The sequence below is a fragment of the Linepithema humile genome, chromosome 7 (assembly GCF_040581485.1).
Source record: "Linepithema humile isolate Giens D197 chromosome 7, Lhum_UNIL_v1.0, whole genome shotgun sequence".
NCBI lineage: Eukaryota > Metazoa > Arthropoda > Insecta > Hymenoptera > Formicidae > Linepithema > Linepithema humile.
The window spans coordinates 19,233,805-19,254,733 of NC_090134.1; the positions used below are offsets into that span (position 1 = coordinate 19,233,805).

A 20,929-nucleotide genomic window follows, 5' to 3' on the forward strand; every position below is an offset into this window, starting at 1 on the left:
TCCGTTGTTTATGAGCGGCCCCGGGCTCTCTTGTGCCGGACGATACTAAGCAACGTCTCTTTATTTCGCTACCGCCGCCTTCACGTAGATAAGAGTGTCGCGAAATAACGGCCCTTTATTATATACGGTAATAGGCGAAGTTCAAGCTCGGAACTTAACCGCGGCGTACATTTTCTCAGGAATAAGATGTTTTCCTTTTGCTCTCCACCCACCGTCACGGCAACCCTCGCTCAGAAAAGTGTAGTGACTTTCCGGGGCTGAGAATTTTTAGAAACCTCCAGCAGCATAATAATAAACGAGCAATCGTATCGAAAAAATTGTAATCCCGAAAGAAATATGTTTGCATTCTAAAGAGAAAAATACGTTTGCATTCTAAAAATATTCTCAAATAAAAAATCAGTGCAAATATTTGCAAACAGAATTATTTTGCACGTCGGGGATCTAAAGCTTAAGTTTTATTAGTCTTTACACAGGTCTCCCTAGTCTTACCATCGTCGTCTCGATCCCCTGCCGCCGAAGTGTTCTTACGACGCGTATGTTGCCTTGCTCGAATTCGATCGGCGCGTTTACGAACACCCGTTACTCGAGCACGAACACTCATGGATATAGCTCGGACGCAATACAAGTCCGATCCGGTTTTAAGGCGGGATTTACGTAGATTACCGTTTTCCGCGCCAAATCGCGGGATCAAATCAAAAAAAGGTCCCGGCCTTTAGCTCAATTCGATCCACTCGAAAAGATAAGTACCTGCACACACTGATAGAATAACGAAGGGCGCGTGCCGTCAAGCGGAATATAATGGTGAACGCGCGAGCGGATATTATTGCGTATCCCTCGCAACTGGGATTCCATAATGATAAGCGAATTTGGTCTCTCCCGGTCCGCTTGTTGATATCTGTGTAACCTGCGAAATTCTCTCGTCATCGAATTTCTGATAAAGTTGTTTCAGAAAATTCTTTTTCTGCTGATAAGTCTTAATATTTTTATTTATTATTTTAATAATATTTTTTACATTATATTGTACTTATATTTATTATATTTTAATATTGTACTTTATGTGACATCTAACACAATTTCTAGATAATTTCTAGAAAGATGTGACAGATAAAAATTATTATAAATCCTTCTGCTATTTGCCACAAGTTATTCTATCTTGTTCTTTTATTCGCATGATGTCGCGAAAAGACTGATAAATCATAAGACGTGCGATAAACCTTATTCTGCTCTAGTATCTTCTGTGCTATCTCTATTTTTATCCGACTCGCAGCTTTGAACGTGTTTCCCGCACGCGGATTCTGTCGGGTAAACACGGAATAAAATTTTGTGGAAAATCGCCTCGAAAAGCGCCCGGCGTCTCTCTCGTCGCGTGCGACACGTTCTTTAAATAGAATCAGCGCGGATAGACGACACCGCTCTTTCCCTCCCACGAACACGCTCTCGGCCAGCTTTGCGGTTCTACGGACGGTATCGGTTACGCGGTACGGACGTCTAGCGTCTAGAGCGATCGATCAGGCGATCGATCGTAAGCCTATTATAAACTGTCGACGTACCGCTTGTACGATAATGTAACTAGGTAGCCGCCTATTCGAAACATAATGACCGTGTGGTATGTGCATTTGTGTATTACGTGTCATTGACTCGCTAGACGGTCGCTAAAGATTTAATAGTTCTTATGTCAGTCTACCTGCTCCGTCAATCATACGAGTTGAATAGACGATAACTTGGCGAAAGCGGAATATTCATAGAGCTGATTATTATAGAACGGGCGACTTGAGCTGATAAAGCTATAACGTGCACGGCGCTAATTATTGAAGATTAAATGGAACTGCGCTAATCGATATAATATTGCTGTTCAATTTTATAGCGGAACGTCGCGTGTGTGTTATCGTGAACGATAACAAATTTGAAAGCAAAATTAAACGAAGATTAATCGGGTGCTCAATCGGCTAATAACGATTTTTGCTGCAAAAACTAACGTTTGATCCGTGCAATTGTACCGATCGGAAAAATGGGTCGTCAACGATAAATCCATTGGAAATTACGTGACACGTTACTCGACATGTTTAATCCTCGAATGACATAATAATGCCATTTTGCATATGTAGGACGCGATACATATGTATTTTTCAACTTTTTTCCTCCGTTCACGCTTTGTCAAACGCAAATAAGCAAAAATCCATAAATCATTATGTCACATTAATGAAGTTTACATTTTTCTTGACACTTACTTTACAGTCGGATTTGACTTTGTAACAATGAGTTGAAATTTCGTCGTCATTTTTCCCTCTTTCGCGACAAACAAGGAAATTGTTGAAAATAAAAAAAAAACAGGCATTTTAACGTAGCGTGATTACGCGGTGTTAATTAACCGACAAAGTCCGCTGTTTAACCTACGATTAAGTCGGCGATCGCTGAGCGAATTCCAGACCGGTCGACGCGCAGAACCGTGAGCCTAATTATCCGACGAAAGATGCTCCAAAGAGGCCTTCGGAGTGCTCGCGCCACGACGGAAGAGCGACGCGGCAAGTTTGTTAGCAGTGTCGTCCCGGGCGAAGTAGATCGCGAACTTCTTCAAAGGATCCGCCGGCGTTATCACGGGCGCCGCGGAATTGCCGTGCAGATCTGTAGCGCGTCTGCCACCTCTGTGTCGCCGCCCGGGACGATACGTGTCGGTGTCTTGAATTTAAATTGAACGCGTCACGTACACGCGGCTGCTCGTGCATACTTCACCGACGTGCGGACTGTGCATCGCGTGCACGGACTCTCGATATATGCGCACACTCTCGTTCTCGGCGTCGTCGACTACGTTTCTCAGAGCAGACGGTGCGAGCCGCGTCGGTTGACGTTAGCTGCCATATCCCGGTTTTTTTTTTTTTTTTTTTTTTTTTTTTTTTAAAGTGGCTCACTCGCGCCGTTCGTCGCCCACGCAGAGCGCGATCGATGATGGCTTTCGCTCGCGGCTTTTCCCCTGCCTCGTTTGGATTCTCGTCACAATGGATGGAGACTGCGGATTACGTTTGCGCGAAGCGGGTGTATCAGCTTGTGCGTGACGTTGATAAGAAAAATGAATGATCTAATATAGGAAGGGACGCGCGTGCATTTACGGTGACTCTTGCGAAACGATTCGCGAAATTTCGTTTCGGCGCCAACGGTCTGAAACGGGTCGAGTCACTCACGAACTTTTGGCGATGTAAATACTCAATGGGACATGCAAATGGTAATGGATGCGTATCTATTACGTGAGAGGAGCTTATACAGCTTTTGTTATCGCAACGACGATAGTACAGTGTGTATCGCCATGAAATACTCGTGAAAAATTATCGAGAGAAGATGTTATTATAGAAAGTGTCAATCGCGCGAAATTCAGAACGCGAATAAACCGCTCTTTCGGCGCGTCGTACTTTTTTTTTCGGTCAACTTCTAGTCGACAAGCGAATACCGAAGGTATGCGACGAAACATATTTCCTAACTCCGCATGTAATTTTTCTTTCTTCTCAAAGTGCTGAATGTCGTCTTAGAAAACTTATTCTTGCCTAACTTGAAGGAACGCGTCTTTGGAACTGACATTCGTATTTACTTTACTTAAACTCCATTTTTCAACTTCACAAAGGAAATCATCTTCAATTCACACGGCACTTAACGTGCGTCGCATCACGTATGCGATGCACTTGAAAGATGCAGCATCTCGTATTTACCGCCATAAATGATCAATCAGCGCGGAACGAAACACGTATTTCTTCGTAAAATAGGTCATTACACGAACGCACGCCCGAATTCCTTGATAGAGAAACTTGCGGTCGAGCTTGCGGTTTTCGTACGTGCCCTATATCTAGTCTCGGTTTACCTACCGGCACGTGCGCGGGCATACCAACGAGATATTTCGTTCTAGACGAAAACCTTTGGATTTCGATTCGCACGGCTTTAACACGCCGCGCCATTCCTCGCGTCTCGGAAAGAGTGGTGGAGCTCTTCCTCAGCGCGGATAAGCAGCAGACGTACAGGACATTTCGCATGTCCCTGGAGTGCGTAAAATCTGTCCAGGATTAACCGGGAGCACGTTGTGCCGCGCGATACGTAGACATCTCCGAGATATTCCATTAACATTCCCCAGAGCAACCAAGATCATCCTTAAATGTCCCAGATGGCCCGATGTGATAGCTGCGGAATACAACTGACACACCACGGTGCGAGAAACTCGCACTACGCTCGCGTGCGGGATCCTTGTATTGTATTTTGCAGTAATTAAGGACCGGACTGCGCGGAGAAAAACAGCCATTACTTTAATCTTAATTACTTGATTCATGAAATACGAAAATTCTATTTTATCTTACTAACGAAACTAGCCGCAAACGCAGTTTACGGCTCGCACAAACCGGGTGGGAAAAGAAATATTCATAAGGTAACGCGGTGGAATTGTTAATAATAAAATTAAATGCCTCGTTTTCGTCGACTAATGCGCCCAAATAAATTAGGATCACAGGTGCGCGCCGACTGACGAGCAGCTTATAATCCCACAATGCGCCATCGTCGGCATCGACCGGCGAAGAGGTAGTAGAAGCATTAGAGTCGCATTAGGGGTCGCATTAGAGTCGACGATAATAGTCCGAAATCGGCGGCGAGAGAGAGGCAGGCTCTGCCTGCGTCTCGTAGTCTGCAGAGACGCCCACGATGAGAAGGGCCCACTTCTGCCCGACGCTGTATCCATAATTTGGTGAAGGACCGAAGATGGAGAGTAGCACGGCTGTTCGGAACATTCACGGAATCTGGAACGTAGAGATGCGCCGCCTATTGATCTCTCTTTGTGCCCCCCCCCCGCGCCCTCGCGACTTGTCCGGTTTGATCGCAGGTCCTTGACCAGAAGTCTATATGAAAGTTTACGGAAGGGACGAGTCGCCCGTCGGTCATATCCTTGGAATTCGAAAGAGCGAGGTAAAACGCCCATTGAACCAGATGGTACGGACGGCGCGACTTTGCCGTGAATTCCAAACTGATTGGCATCGCGCGAGACTATGCGGCGACCCCTTTGTAAAGGACGCGAAAATTGCGTCTCAAAGTCACGGTTTAATGCCGCCTTGTGAAACGACAAAAGGTTCGGTCGTAAATTGAAATTTATGCGTCGCGGCTTTCGAATTCTCATTTCTCGCCGCGAATATCGATTTTTACGGTGTAACGCGTGTGAATGATGTAATGACATGCGTCCGTAGATTTAAATATCGCAAATATTCGCGGGTTTGGACGAGCTGGTTCGGTTACCGCGTGTCAGATGATAAATCGTGACGGACGTTTTCGAAATTCACGTGCGTGGAAATATAACCATCGATCTGTCTGTACGGGTCGTGCCTTTGTCAACGATAAGCCCGCCATTGACAACAATCGAGCCGTGCGAGCTGTAAAAGCCGTACGTAAAATCCACGAGAGAATCTCTCATGGAGTTATCAGTAATATTTTTTTGTTTACGGTTGCCTGTCCGTACATATGCATCTGTATAATCTCCAAGTTTATAACTGGCGCTGAAAATTAATATAAACGATGCAAAGTGCATTGTAATATAAAAACAAATTTATTAAGTAATTGCATTAATTTCGTATGGTATCGGGATCTATAATTAAAGATAAAATAAAATATATTGCCGCGTCAACAATAGAAGTTTGACGTATAAAATTTGTTTTCGATACTTGTCCACAATATAAACGTAAAATTAACTATCTTTTAATCTAGGTCAAAATTAAAATATGTCATTTATATTCAACTATTTTTTCAGCCGTCTATGTTGATCTACCTTTTTATCAAAAATCAAATGTGATTGAATCGCAATCAAAATTTGAGAATATAATTAGAGCGATGACTCGGCGAAAACGGAACGACGAAATTATTCGCCGGGCGCGAGAGGAAACGGTAGAACGGTACATCTACTTGAAGTCTACGACAATATTCACAACACGTCGCGGAAAGCGCTGTAATGTGCTCTTACCTCTGACAAAGCGAATGCTAATCAAGTAGTAGTACTCCGCGGAGTTCCGCACGCATTAAAATTCATGGCAAATCGATATAACAATTAATCTTAGCACGCGCGGCGCATCGAGTCGTCGTCGTACGTCGGTAATCGATACCCGATAGAAGACAATCAAGATACAAGACCCGGTGCGGAGATCAGGATACGTGCAGCGGAGTTTGTTTCGCTGATTGCTTCATAAATTTACTCCGGCGCCTGATGCGTCCCGCCGGATCGTCCCGTTGTTTATGGATCCTTACGTGGATCCATAATCTACGGAGGGGGGGGGGGAGGGGAGGGTTCTTACCCTGCTGGCGGGGGGATCCCTCGATGGAATGCAAAACTTGCTCAGGGATCGGCCGTCAGGGCCGATCTTTCCCGTGATCGCTAGTCAATATCGTAAGGAGGCGAAGATCGCGGAATGGTTAATTTTCCCCGAACGGTACGGGAATATCCTTGGAATTCTTGGCGTATTCTCGGAATGCTAAAGACGCGCGGGATATGCCTATTGATCTTTCCGCGGTGGGTTTCCGAAGTGGTCGGTATAGCCGGCGACACGTGACTGCACTCGAGTACGCCGGACACGGCTGAACAGATCGCGTTGCGTCCTTAACACGATGATAATTCCGTTCCGCCTTCCGCACGTTTGTTCAACGGGTTCCGTCGTTCTTGCGTAGGAAACATTACATGGCGTCTGTTACTGCAAAGACATTCCGGTGAGTCGAGACAATTGAAAGTTCACGATTTCTTGAGAAAAAGCAAGAAGGGGCCGCTGCAATACGAGAGAAGAAGAATATTTGAATAGAAAAATAGCGTTAATGCAACTTTGCATCATTAGCAATTTTACTTTTCTACCCCTGTCAAATTATCGTATAATGTGCCTTTCGTTTGTCCGCCGTTATCTGCGCGAGTCAGCGGCTTCCTTGTCGAATGCGATGACAGAATGTCCTTGGGATCGCGAGTGCAGCGGGAAAACTTGCGGTGAAACTCACCACTCCGCTCCGAAAAATGATCCTCCGAGCGACCACCAGTCAGCACGGATAGACGACGATCAGCTCTCGCCGGTGCTCGGAGGTCGTGCAAGAAGATGACAGGGGCGGCACTCCATTATCGTTCTGTAACTCCTTTTAATTATCTCGGCCATAAGTTATAACCGGATTCGCGCTTTTTCGCGTCCTTATCGGGCCAGGGCCGCGATTTTCCCTGGCGCTGGCGAGAGGAAGAGGAAAAAAAGAGGACCACAAAAGAAAGAGAGCAGAGGGAAAGCGAGAGAGAGAGAGAGAGAGAGAGAGAGAGAGAGAGAGAGATGAGGAAGAGATCGACGAAGGAACAAGGCGCGGAAGAAGAATAAGAAGAACAAGAAGAGGCAAAGGTAGAAGATGAAGGAAAGGGGGATGCGCGCGAGATAGGCGACGGGGTAAAAGGGTGGCGGCTCTCGCTCGGGGGTGGGGAACCGGTCTGATATACAACCGAGCTATGGGAGGAACTCGCGCGCGCACACACGCGAGCGCATGCTAACGCGTACAGGCCACCCACACACAGGCGATGCACCGGAGGTGCACACAGGCGCAGTTCCACGGGCTAAACGGGGCGGCTGCGTGCTCGACGCCCGAGTGGCGCTCGCGCAATGTAGTCCCTCGGCTATCCTCGACGCGGGAGCATCGCCGTTTCGAAAGAGCCGCGACCTTCTCCCCGTCGCGTCGCGCGCCTCGCGTTCCCAGTGGTGTCCAGGGGGTGAAGTTCGCGCGTGAGGGGCCCGCTCGTCCGTTTATCCCGTGAATTGTCTCTCTCGCGGACCTTTTCGCGACGAAGGGCCGCGCGCGCGAATCGACATGGAACAGCAGCCTCGCAGACTCCGTCCCCGCGCTATCCGGAGTTGACGAAATACGTATCGTGCTTTCGTGCGTTCTGTCCCCGGCTTCGCTTCATCCGAAAACGTTTCTCGCGGACGTTCTCCGCCGACGTCCCGACGTCTGTATTGCGAAGCGCGGAATAACGCGGCGCGAGAGAGTGCGTTGGGTACTCTTGGGGCGTTCTCGTACGGTCTACGACCCCGCGATGGTGTGACAGTATAGTGATCGTATGGTGAAGCAGTGTCCGCAAGCAGTGACAGCGCCGGTCGAATGATCGAGCCGGAAGATTTCGATCGTCCAGCGTGCCGCTCGCGCGGCGCTCGATCGCGACTGCTGTGAGATCCGAGTGGAGAACGTCGAATATTTCGCAGCGCCGTTGGACACTTCGGAGCTTGGAAAAATAATCACGCGAACACTTTGTCATCGCGAAAATGATTAAATAGTAATTGTCAAGCAATAAATTCTTCACTGCCCGTTTAGAAAAATTATAACCAAGATTGTTCCTGTAACAGGAAAGAGAAAAAAAGTATCGTCGGTCGTTATCAAAGTAGAGGATAGAGATTGTCGATCGTGAACAAAGGCATATGTGAGTTTCAGCGCAAATTCCGTCCTGCAGTGCTTCGCTTTGTCAAACATAAATTCCGCGTGAAGTGACTTCCAGCTTCTTGACAGGAACCTCGCTCTCGAGCATCCCGTAAACGTCGTCGGGCTGCGCGGGTCTCTCGAGGGTTCCACATTTAATTGCCATCGGACGTGCAGAAGTGCGTTGCAAGAGGAACGAACGGCGAGGGTGCAATAAAAAAATTCACGTTCGCACGGCCCATCGAAACGACGGGGAATCGTGCAGCGGCGGCTGATGGGGAGATGTTAAAGTTAAAAGCCGCTCGTAAAACGCGTCGTCTCGCGGGTGCCACAACGCTGCTGTTACGCGTACGGAACTTGTTTATCTCGGCCGCGACATCGATGCAAAATTGAAAGGCCGGGAAAAATAATCTTTCTCTCCGTCTCTCGACGCGCAAGATCGAGCGAGAGAGCTCTCTTACGGAGTTGCGAAAACGAGCGATTTGTGCACACCGATCGTCGGAGTAACGACGGCTGTCGTTAACTCCGACTAAAAGGAAGCAAAGTTCCCTCGAACTCCTTGTTTGTGACTGCTATCGAAGCACGGTCGAGTCTTCGCGAAAGAGTAATTGCTAGCCCGGAAAAATGCGGCGGGGCCGCGCACACGGGAAGAACAATCGCGGCGAAATGATGGATGGTACGTCCGGTTCATCGCGCAGATTGCATTAATAACGACGATCGGCCTAATGCATCGCGAGCGATCTTACGAACGCCGATGTAGCGAGATGCACGGAGACGACGTTTAGTGCCGGGACATCGATCAACATGGATCACACAGGAGTAATCTACGTCGAAAGAATGAGTGATAACGATGATGCGGAGATCGCCTAAGTGCGTGTGAGGCCGATAACACGCGGTCAAAGTTGAACGTTGACGCGATTGACGACGCCTGTGCGATATGAAAAACAGGCCGTCCGGTGGTTAAATCCGACGTAAACTCAACGACGATTGTCGGCGGACGGACGTGAATTAATATTTAAATAAAACGCCGGGTTAATTATTAAAAGCCTGGTTAGCCGATGCGGTTGCTCGCGCGAAGGTACGTGACTCGCGAAACCGCAATACGTTTCTCTGCATTAGTGACGTCTGTAATTGGGAGAATGCGGCACCGTCGTGGAATCGTTTTGTGATAGTGAGAGAATTATTAAACAGTGGCAGCTGCTTCATTTAACGCGATTTCATTGACGCGGGGAAAACTAATTAAGCGTAACGCTCTGTATCGTGCGAGCGGTATAGTAAAGCGAGATTTTACGCCAGTCGTTCGCGAACGTGAGTGACTGTGCATGGATGTACGGTGGTACGAAGTGATTCTGTCCCGCACCGATCGAGAATACGTGGAATGCCGCGATCGTTGCTAGTGTGCTAGTGGATCCACTCCCACCATTGGGAGTGAGCGTCTCTTGAAAACGGCCGCGTCGAAATGCGTCTGAGATAGTATATCAGTATGTGATTGAGCCACGCCGGGGAAAAGCGATGTCTACTTCTCTTCCCACACTTGTCTGTTTTATAATTTGTTTTGGTAAGTGGACCACTCTATTCATCGTTTAAATCGATACGATAATAATGAATAATTGTAAAAAAAGAAATGCTTCACGATTAGAGGAAAATATTGATCGCCAAACATTCGCGGATCAAAGTTGATTAGCGTTGTAATAGATCTCTGTGCAATGTGTATTTAATTCAGCTGCAACATGTATTCAAATATCGGGAAAATCCAGATTCATAATTGCGCAGCCATTACATCAAACAGATCACGATTTTCGAGCTATCGATACGCTAATATCCGATGCATTCACGTTAATTGCACGCGCAATTATTGAGGCGCCTAATAACAGCGGTATATTACGTGGCTTTAACGGCTGTATGCTGTTATGTTACGTTCAAGTCCCAAGCACGTACGTTCCAATTAATGTTTCGTGACTTGACGCAGTCAAGTCACCTGTGCAAAAGGGTTTGCTGATGACTGCGACGAGCCTATGTGCAATCTGCATACGCGTATGTGCGCGCTAATACGCGACGCTATTTCGGCCACGAGTTTCTCGGTGAAAAATTCCGGAATTGCAGCAAAGAAATATATTCTGAGATACACGTATAGTTATCAAAATATTATTTGCATCTGTTTAAAAGCGTTACCGTGCGTAACGAATGCTGTGGAATGTACGCGTGAGAAAATGGAATGTATAAAACTATCATGTAATATGCGACATTCTAATGGGTTTTATTATAATCCAAAATAAATTTTCGGTAAAATATTTATGTAAATTTGCAAAAAAGTTTTTGTGAAATACAAGGCAGAATTTATAATAAAAGGATACTTGCGTTGTTAAAAATTGAATTAATTTGCGTGTTTCAGAATTGAAATTCTATTGAATACAGAAATCATCATGACATTTTAATGAATCGAAAGCACGCACAGTGATTGTTGTGAATTCTACAAGCGCTTTTCTTTTACTATACTTATAAATGCTAATTTTTTCTACAAGTATTTTTATTTTACTATACTTATAAATGTAAATTATCTCTTTTTTTATGCACTTTTTTATGACATTGCATTTATATTTCTTTTTCTGAAAGAACTTATAAATTTTTATTTTTAGCATTCAATATCGCTTTTAGCACATATGTCCGCGCGTTTCACTGGAAATGTGCCGATGGAGGACTGAGAATTCTCTGTCGGAAATACGCCGATACTTGGCGCTCCGCGCAAACGACGCAGACATCTCAAACTTTCTCGTGGAAATACGCGAGGCATGGTTCCGCAAAGTTCGCGATCAGCACGCCGGCGATAAAAAAGCACTTTGGGAAAAAGGACAGTCTGCGAACTTGGTGCTATTCATTCGCGAGCTGCGAGTATAATCAGATACCGTCGAAATGACTGAGCAAAAAGCGCACCAGATAAGCACATTCGGGCTTGTGTTAATTTTCAGCACACAGCTGATAAAAGTTTCAATAAAATGTATATTAATCGCCGATGTGGCGCACCGGCGTTTACGTTCTGCGTGGCTGTTTTCAATTTATGAAATTCGATGTGACAGCACTCCGTCGAAATTCCGCGATAAACCTAGCTCCCATTTCATTCGGATACGCAAAATGCTGAACCGGGGAGGGGGGGGAGGGGGCGTGTGTAAAATGAAAAGAGCATCGGCTCTACAGTGACAGCGCGTGCATATTTTAACCGACCTGCATCCAGCCACCGGCTTCAACTACCGCAGCCGCGCAATATGTGCATACATATGTGATAAAGTACCTTTATCCGCTAACATTTGGAACGATGGTTAAAATAAGACGCTACACAAGTGTACTTAAGTCATTAACGCAATGCGTTATACCGTGCTCTTATAAAACTTTATACATGCTCATGCTAAAAGGAATAAAAAATGTAAGGATATCATAGCAATAATTACAAATTGTTGCAAAAGAACGTATTACAGTATCGAGGTAAAGACGCGTTGAGGTTCATCGGATCGCCTAAAGACCAAGATCCATCGGTAAAGTTTTGAAAAGACGGAATTACACGCGGATTGATGTAATTTCTGTCCTGATTCGCCGCGAAATTCGCGTTCGAGTTTCTTCGACAAAATCAACGTCGTTGCGAAATCGCCCTCGGCAATTTTCCCGTGCGTCGACAGCGTTTCCGCGTTTCACCGAATGTTCGCGACAACTGTCACGGCGCAGTTAAAACGTCTGGAGAAGGGGAAAAAACAGAGGCACAATGGTATAACAGCGCTTAATACTACTGCACTGCGATTCTTTTCATTCTTCACTTGCGCACTCGTTCATCCGTTTTCGCACGTGACGGCGTAATTAAAAGCAACGACGGCAATGAACCGCGTATCGCGTCGTAGCCGGCTGTTAAAATTCAAATTTCAGTTAACTACTGTCACACCGAGCGCGAAAGATGTAGTTTTAATTCCACATCGGAACGTCGACACGCGCTGCGCAATTCATATCAATGCACTGGCAAAAAAAGGACGATAAGTCACATGACAAGAAATATGTGTTTTAATTTTATATTGAAAATTATTTGACGAGTCAAATTAATATTTCTGATGCAATGGCGAGCGTCGAATGTCACAGCGCTAACACAATTTAGGAATAATTTTATGATTTTCGCCTTGTAATAATAATTACGTTTGTATTCCACGTTATAATTGATTTGTTTTTCTGATTGGACAATTGCGGAGCAGCTGCAACCACGCGCTCGCCATTTATCATGTTCCAGACGTTTATTATCTAACGACTCATTAGCAGCCTCACGCAACACTCTATTCGCCATGATTCACGATTCGCACTAACGCGACGCGTTATTAGCACTTTCAGGAGGGGAGAATCCCGCCGCGCAGACGTATGCCGACTGTGTTAAAACTTAACGAGCCGTACTGCCGGTATGTTGCTGTAAACGTGGATTATTGCAACGACAAAGTCAAAAGCCGTACGTGTCAACATACGCTTCCTGCTTACCGTTAACAGACGAATTACATGTATCACGCGTGCGTGCGTTTACGTGATAGCTGCCAGGAGTATGTGATAGCTGCGTTTCCGCTGCGGAAACGCAGCTATCACATCCTAGAATTCACAGTCGAGAATCTACGTGATTTCCCGTTTCCGCCGACACAGCGTTACTTTATTACTAAATCCTACAGTCGTCTTGACGAAATAATGCCGCGATTTCAACCAGCCAGCGAACTCGTAATTGCATTTAATGAAAACAGTAATGACGCGTCACGTCGCAAAATAATTTACTTGCAAAATTATAATGTGACACGACATTAATAATTGAATTAACAGTTTGCTCGCTCGTTTTCGTGTCATTTACTTGAAAGTTTACCGCCACATTGACAGCCGCCGGATGGTAGATCACTCGCAAGGTCGCGTAACAGTGCCAAAAACTACTTTCATCGCTGCCACTTTGCAAAGCATATCGTAGCGGAGGGTAAAAGCGACGCGAAAAGTTTTCGCGATAGTTACTCACGCCCCATCTTCCCTATCGAAAGTCCCGAGTGTGCGGCGCGCGCTCGATGGAAGACGGAAAGTCTACTAACTTTCAGGCGCGCAAGTAGTACATTAGGTAAAGAGGTAAACAGGCAGATGGGTCCATGGACCGAAGCGTTAGTTATGTAGACAGATAAATAGATGGACATACGAATCGTTCGTTATGCTCCCGTGGATTTGACCCCGTAAAATCAATGCGAAACGCAGAGACGGCACACAATGGGTCTTTATAATGGATTCAGAAGCGAAAACAAGAATGTAGGTCCCCCAGCGAGACTCATCGAAAACGTAATGAACTGAAATACAAAATTACTTGACTATTTATGAAAGTTTCTCTCATAGCGGACTGTTTGGCGAATATTTTCTAATTGTTTTGCGAAAGTTTGTCGGAACATAATTGCGCTTTGAGCTCGATGAAATTAAACAAAGTTAACAATGATTGTTAATTTTACAATGTGACATTTCACTGCAGCGTCTGGGTGCGCGAAAAGTTTTCATTGTGTTGCTAAATTACTTTTTTACGCTAACATTTAACATTCCTTGACATAATTGAGACTCATCGTAACGGGTTGAATGTTTTAGATGTGTATTTTTCGGTTTAATTGTTGCGAAATGCCTGATCCGATTTTTTAAATATTTTTTGCAGAATTTGAAATAACACTTTCATTATTATAACATTTCGAATTTGCATCTACTACGAGATGTTAATTACTATCGCGCAAACACTCCAGCAATGCGCACTTGTATAATTCATCAGATAATTAGCAGTTCGCTTATTCAAATCTCAAAATGAATCAGACAGCTCGAATTAACGAGCAAGCTGGTACTAATCTCCAAGCTGGATTATCGTCGATTTTTCAAACGCTTCTGGCAGCTGCTAATACACGAGCGCTACAGACCGACGCTCAGATACGACAGTTTTTGCAATCGGCGAACCACTTTCGCTCTCCTGCTCTTCTTCTAGCCGTTGAAGCGCGACCGTTGCCCGCAGAAGCTCGCGCTAGCCGACTATCGGGAAAAAGGAGAAAAAAGAGCTTGAAAAGAGAACGCCGGACAGGGGATTCGAGTGCCAGGAAACAAAGTTGGCTTATCCGACCGTGGGAGCGAAGCCGGTTACACGGGGAGAGACGGCGGGACGGGAAATAGGATTTTGCGGCCGACTGACCAAACCAGCCACTGTCCTTCAATGTCCGAAAGAATCCACCTCTAGCTTGACGAATGAGTCACGATAGTCGCGTCCGACGGACTTTTCTCTCGCGGGACGTTAGAACTGAAATAATTATAATGGCCGCGCAAAGCGTTCGCACGTTTCATTCAATCTCCGCGAATTGAAATGGTTCTTTACAATTTCCGGGAACGGCGTCGATCTGATATCCCGAGCGATAAAAAAAGACAAAAAAAAAAGATGGACGTTTACTAACAGATCTATCGTACACGGGTACCCACATCCCTATCTTCTCCTCTATTAGTTCACGGCTTGAAGTGGCGCCAATTTCGGGATCGATCAGTTCGCCGTGATATCCTTCTCTCCGTGGTATCGAATCGATTTCGTCGAAAATTCCATCACGGGAGATCGGGAAGACGACGGTAACGCGCGCGACGAGCGCGACGATCGAACCCGCGCAAAAATCGTTCCTGTGGATTCGAGCGCGAAATTAATTTCCGGCGCAGGATCATGGATAATCCGTTGCCTATGATAAATTTGCCTGGCAAACGCGTCTTTATCCCCAGCTATCTCCTGTGTCTAGTATATTTCGGGAACTGATCAGATCTTTAGGTTTACATAGCGTATTTGCGACGGGCAGGCGCAGGAAGTGATGGTCGATCTTGGAAAGTAAGATCACAAGATTCGATCGCGAAGATTGGAAGGAATATGCAAATGTTTAAGGATTAATCTAGCCTTGCCGAAAGAAGTTGAAGCGATTTATTGGTTTGCGAATTAATAACGAAGTCAGAGAGATAAAAAGGTCATTATTGAAGTATTTCCCCGACGGAGACGCCAAATCGCGACGTGAAATTAAATCGTTTATTCGAATTTTAATAAAGGGAAATTATAAAGTGACATCCGAAACTATATCGATTCGTAACGAAGGGACAATCCGCGCTCGCAATTTCCGAGACAAAATTAATTTCCAGTATAACAGAACGGCTCTTGGGCGATCTCGATAATCAGGGGTAAACTTGTTTCAACTACCTTCCGGCTAAAAGGACCATAAAACTCTATCCGCCGATGATCGTTCGAACCAATAGCGAGCCCATTGCGTCCAACAACGTTCTTTACTAAAGAGATTGTAATCTGATTGCCTTTGACACATCGTCAGAAAATGCACTTAAATCATCAGCGCGCCCGCTCTCTCATATTAATAATAATCATCGATAAGATAAAAACGCAATTGTTTCGCGACACGAAAGATTGCGCTGCACATTTGCTCGTGAATTATGAAACGCGAAATGCCGTGACTGGTTGTTATCAGCTGTTTCCATATCCGTATAATTTCATTTGCATACAGAACAAAGTCATCAATAATTTAATATTTCTCTTTTATGCCCAATAACATATTTAAACATCCTGTTCCGAGTTTAAAACGCAATAGTGATCGCGTTAAATAAATTTGCATCAACGATTATTCTTAACTTTATGGTATATAAAGATACGTTATTTCTAGCACCTCGATTTGTAGCGCAGCTACAAATACTTGCGAAAGTTTGGTTATAGAAATAAATGATTTAGGAAAAAGAAAGCTTGCATTCAGTCGCTGCAAGGAAATATCGTGGTAGCTCCAAGTATTCAAAACTGCATGTAGATGTGAAAAAGAGATGCTTAAGAGACGTCTGAGTAGTTTACGTCCCAATTAAGCCAAAACGTTCTAATTGAATACGTCGTCGCGGGAATAAATATCGTCGCTCCAATTGGCAGGCATTTCTCGCCGGAAATTTCGATGAAAAGCACGCGGACGAATTTCTCCCGCATGTAACGCGACGAAGTTTCTATGAAAGAATTTAGATAGGAAAATTAATTTCGCGGACGGAGAACGGATGATGTTTGCGCGAACGCGCTCACATTCGAGGAAGGGCGAGAAACCTCAGAAACGGACTCAACAAGCGGCGGTCTTGCAAACGAGTGGCTCGCGAGCCCCAAGGTAGAACGCACCCGTCACGGAAGTGCTTCTGCCAGCTGAAAGTTTTGAAAGGTAATTACGAAGGCCATTTTATGACAATAAGTGCGCAGGCAACGCTTGACGTCCAGAAAATCTATCCGTTTCAAAGTTTCGAATTATCCGCAACGGCACGTCGGCCAGTATTTCGAAAAGTTCGACGAAATTGTAGGGACGAAGAGAAATAGAGTGCGCCGGCGGCGATTACGCTTAATCCTACCATCGATGAAGTTTGATATTACGCGCACGTCGACGTCGCCTTTAAACTTCGTGGCGCTTACGAGCCCGGAAGCTATTCTCCCGTTAAAGTCCGGGGATTAACCGCTGTCTTGCGGCGATGTTAAGAACATGAAAAATGCGTCCATTTTTACACGCGAATATAATTTTGATAAAATCGATAAATATTTCGAGAAAAAAATTAGCATTAATTTACTTTATATTCTTTATATTCTTTATATTCTTATTATTATTATTTCGCTAATGTCCTAATCTTTGTGTAGTTTGGAGCATTTATCGAGCATCTCGAAACTTTTCGAAGGGTTTATGGAAGTTCAAATAGAATGTTTAATTCCCGTACTGCGCATTCTACAAGATTAATATCTTTCTCGAATTTAACGCGAAAGTAGTTTGATTAAATTACGATAATTCGAGGATCTTCGGTCTCCAAAGTATCGTCGCTGACAAAGCAGCGCGGAAGTAGAGCAAGTATCTCCCGGTTGAAATCAACTCCGGCATGAGCGCGAGCGAGAGTGCGCGCAATTCCGTACTAATCGCGAACTCGGCCCTAAACATCGCACAGTCGGAAATTCGCGGCGCACGGCTGTCTGGCTTTGTGAAGCACTTGACGAAATATAATTCGCAACTGAGAAAGTGCTTGCCCGCACACGGGCTGATCCGGAAGTGCAATTCAGAGTTGGCGATAGTTCGTGCGTGCACCCCGAGTATTTGCGCCGCTGCAGTTGGCTGTATAATTCCGCGTCTTAATCAAGCATCGCGAATTCAAGTCTAAGAGTGCGGATTACGTGAGACGGATGAATTATTCTCAACGTCGCAGACCGAACAATTACGTCAGCTATTTGAAAAACGCCATTAAGTAACATCAATGCCTTGCATTTTTAATTGCGAATTAAATTACACCAGAGATTTATGTTTTTTTTTTTTAGTCCTGGGAAATATACTCTTCGCGTTACTCGTTATATAATGTAAATATGCAAATGTTTGTTTATTCAAAAAGCAGCAGCATGAACATTTTGCCAGAATGCATTTGGGATACATTTATTAGAGAGAGGTAAAATGATAATATAATTGAATTATATTTAATAATTGTAATTGCACGTCACACACATGCAAAAGCATATAATTTAGCGTCGTTCTAAAATTATGGGATGGTAACGCTAATAAAAATTGAATAAGAGAAATTATATGGGTATCTGGTTAGAGCCATTGATGGTAATTTAATAATATTATACACTGCAAAGAGTGGACCAAATGTTTCATCGTACAGAGCTAGCTGCGATACGCGTACTGCTGATGGTGATGTTTGCCATCCGCGCAAGAGGTTTCAAGCTGAATTAAAAAAAAAAAAAAAAAAAAAAAAAAAAATAACAGCCGCACGGACCATGCTTGTTATTTCTACGTTCGTTATTTTTCAAGTGATGTTTGTCGATTTTTATATCGCGGTGAAATGACTTTGCGTCGAAAATTGTAATGAATCAAAGGCGGCTAGAGTTAACGAAATCCAGAGTGACTGAAAGCGAAATTGGTTCGAATTAGGGCTGCTTCTCTACAACTCTGTCGGTTTTTTTCTCTTTTTTCAATGAAATCCGCGTTTCAATCAATTTTTTTTATATATATTGGTTTTTTCTAGCGAAAGTTTGCAATGCGAAAATATACAACTTTTACGAAAAAAAACTATTTGTGACAAATTAATACAGAAAAACAACACAAGAGAAATCTATCGAAAATCTATTGCGCTTTGCTGGAATATTTTTCAAATATCGCGAATTTTCGATATATTCTCATCGGCGAATTTATGCAGGTGTCGTTGTACTTTGTTGTAAGATATTGATGTCATAATCTGTAATGTATAATACGGGCTTAAGAAACGCGCTCTTCGTGCTGCTATTAATAAACGCGCCACTGCGTTTTTTGCCGCGCAGCAGTCACAGAGGCAGCTGGCTTCAATAGAATAATCCTCCCATATGTTCCGCGGAACGTTCGCAAGATACATGAGAAAGAAATATCTCTCGAATAGCGAGCGCGCGCGCGCGCGCGCGATACGCTTAGCGACTGGTAAATGCGCAGTATGCGTGTATACGGTATCGCGCGCGGATTTCAGGGGAAATCCGGCTGTACCTGTAAACGTCGCGCCGCCGTCACGAAAAGGAACGTTACCGTCACGTCAAGATATAATGTGATGTATTTAAATAGGTCCGTTCGCGCGCTGCCACGCGAACCTTCGCGCGCGCGACTGACGTGCCGCGACAATCCGTGACGTTGATGTTACGTACGATCCCCATCGTGAACGCGAACGTTAAGGGCCGTTGCCCGTGTTTCCGTCCGACACTTCGGGTGTCAAGTGGCATCGTAGAATGCGATGCACCGTAAATCCGAAAATCGGCCGGCACTCAAAACGTCCCGCGCGCGCCGATTGTTAGCGCGCGCTCTTCGAGGACACCCTCGTGGAACATCTATGTACACGTTGTATAAAAAGTTACGGGACATTCAATTATTTCCCTGACGATCGTTACCCAGTTTCGCGTGTTGCCCCGTTAACACACTTGTTACATTTTTATACTACGCTATAAATCGAGGAACACAAATAATACTGCCAAAAATTGAATTTGATAGATTTTGTCAGAAATCTTCTTTATATAAGAGCACGATAAATTTATTTGTATATAATTCCGCACAATCTTAAATTGACTAATAAATGTTTTTTCATCAAAAATAGACTCTTTTTCAAGAGACTCGCATGATCACGAAGAGTACTTTTGCTTCCAGGTGGAATAGCGTCATGTCTACGAAACTTTCGGACCGATTTCCTGGAAGAATGGCCGACGCCGGGCACCGGACCTCACTTCGACACTTCTATGCAATCGAACTTCACCGGCCTGGTGGGGAAAACGGTGCATCTCGTGTGCAAGGTGAAGAACTTGGGGAATCGAACGGTAAGCCATCGGAAAATCTATCGTCTGGTTCGTGACCAGAGGCGCTATATCTTAGCTCGAAGCGGACAGTGCGCTGGCCGGGCCACCCCACGCCGCTGTTGAATAATTTAAGGGTAGGGCTGCACGAACGACCTTGCGACCCTTCCTCGCGATCGTAGCGGATACTTTAGTGGCGCCTCACGTCGCCAGATTCGCCCGCTCGCTCGCCACTCGTTAAACGATTTTCCAATCGATCGATGACCCGGAAACTGTCATCCCAATCGTAGGAAAGTATAAATAACTGAATAAGCGAGTGTCACGAATTACCGAGTTAATCAAATATAAAAAAATATCTTCTATCAGAAGGTTCTTTAGCGATAATCTGTTATTTATTATCTCGCTTTATCAGCAGACTAAAAAGAGTCGCTGAAACGCTCGCTCGCGCATAAGTATTTTAATCCAAATGTGAGATTATATTATTATGATATTTTTCTAAGGATCACGCGTCTAATTCTTTGTCTTCTTTAACTGAATTAATTATAATAATGGCATAATGGCAGGCGCGTAATGCAAATATCTCTATGATCCACGTGTTTCGCTTATGAAATATAAAATCGCTGTTCTTACACGATGAAGTCTGTGGCGCAGTTCGTCCAACGTAAATGGGGCTATTAAATAAACATTACTGTTCCTTCATCGTGCACAGTGCCGGCGTCTCATGAAAAAGGCAAGCGATGTTAGCGTTTATGTTCCTGAATTATTAACCATTTTTCTTATGCAACGAGCGAAGCATTTTTTTCTACCTCCGTTTGCATTGTGCGTCGACGAATTACGTCGCTTTGGAAACAGCCTCGCAAATTTGCACCGGTACTCCAGTTAGATCATTCCAGCTGGAAATGTTTTCGGTGTTTGAACGTGTTTCTGTCGTCGCGAATTAAATTCAAACTGCCGCTCGCACTCCGTTTAACAGCGATATTATTTTCTCGCACGCTGCTTCTCTCTACTCGGCAACGCATTCGAACATTGCAGTTAATTTCGCCATCTCTTGTTGTACGGCACCGCGGAATAAACGTGTACAAAAGTGGAGAATTACCGATTGACCGCGTAAGTACGAGGTAGCATGACTACATACGATCAATCGATCTTAAATTTTTTAGAAACACCGCT

General features: G+C 44.7%; 2 protein-coding genes across 5 annotated transcripts in view; one reads left to right on the forward strand and one right to left on the reverse strand.

Annotated features, from left to right (window-relative positions):
• LOC105670036 (zwei Ig domain protein zig-8) overlaps positions 1-20,929 on the forward strand; it is a 265,129-nt gene that overhangs the window by 233,227 nt on the left and 10,973 nt on the right. For 3 of the 4 annotated variants that reach the window (XM_067358628.1, XM_067358629.1, XM_012363332.2), the window contains one exon: positions 19,617-19,783. In XM_067358628.1, the coding sequence (XP_067214729.1) occupies positions 19,617-19,783 (167 nt within the window). Of the gene's footprint in view, positions 1-7,616; positions 9,986-19,616; positions 19,784-20,929 lie in introns of those variants that run through there. The other variant, XM_012363329.2, reaches the window with a different exon arrangement.
• LOC105670037 (zwei Ig domain protein zig-8-like) overlaps positions 1-20,929 on the reverse strand; it is a 235,366-nt gene that overhangs the window by 168,344 nt on the left and 46,093 nt on the right. The gene's annotated exons all lie outside the window — the stretch shown is intronic.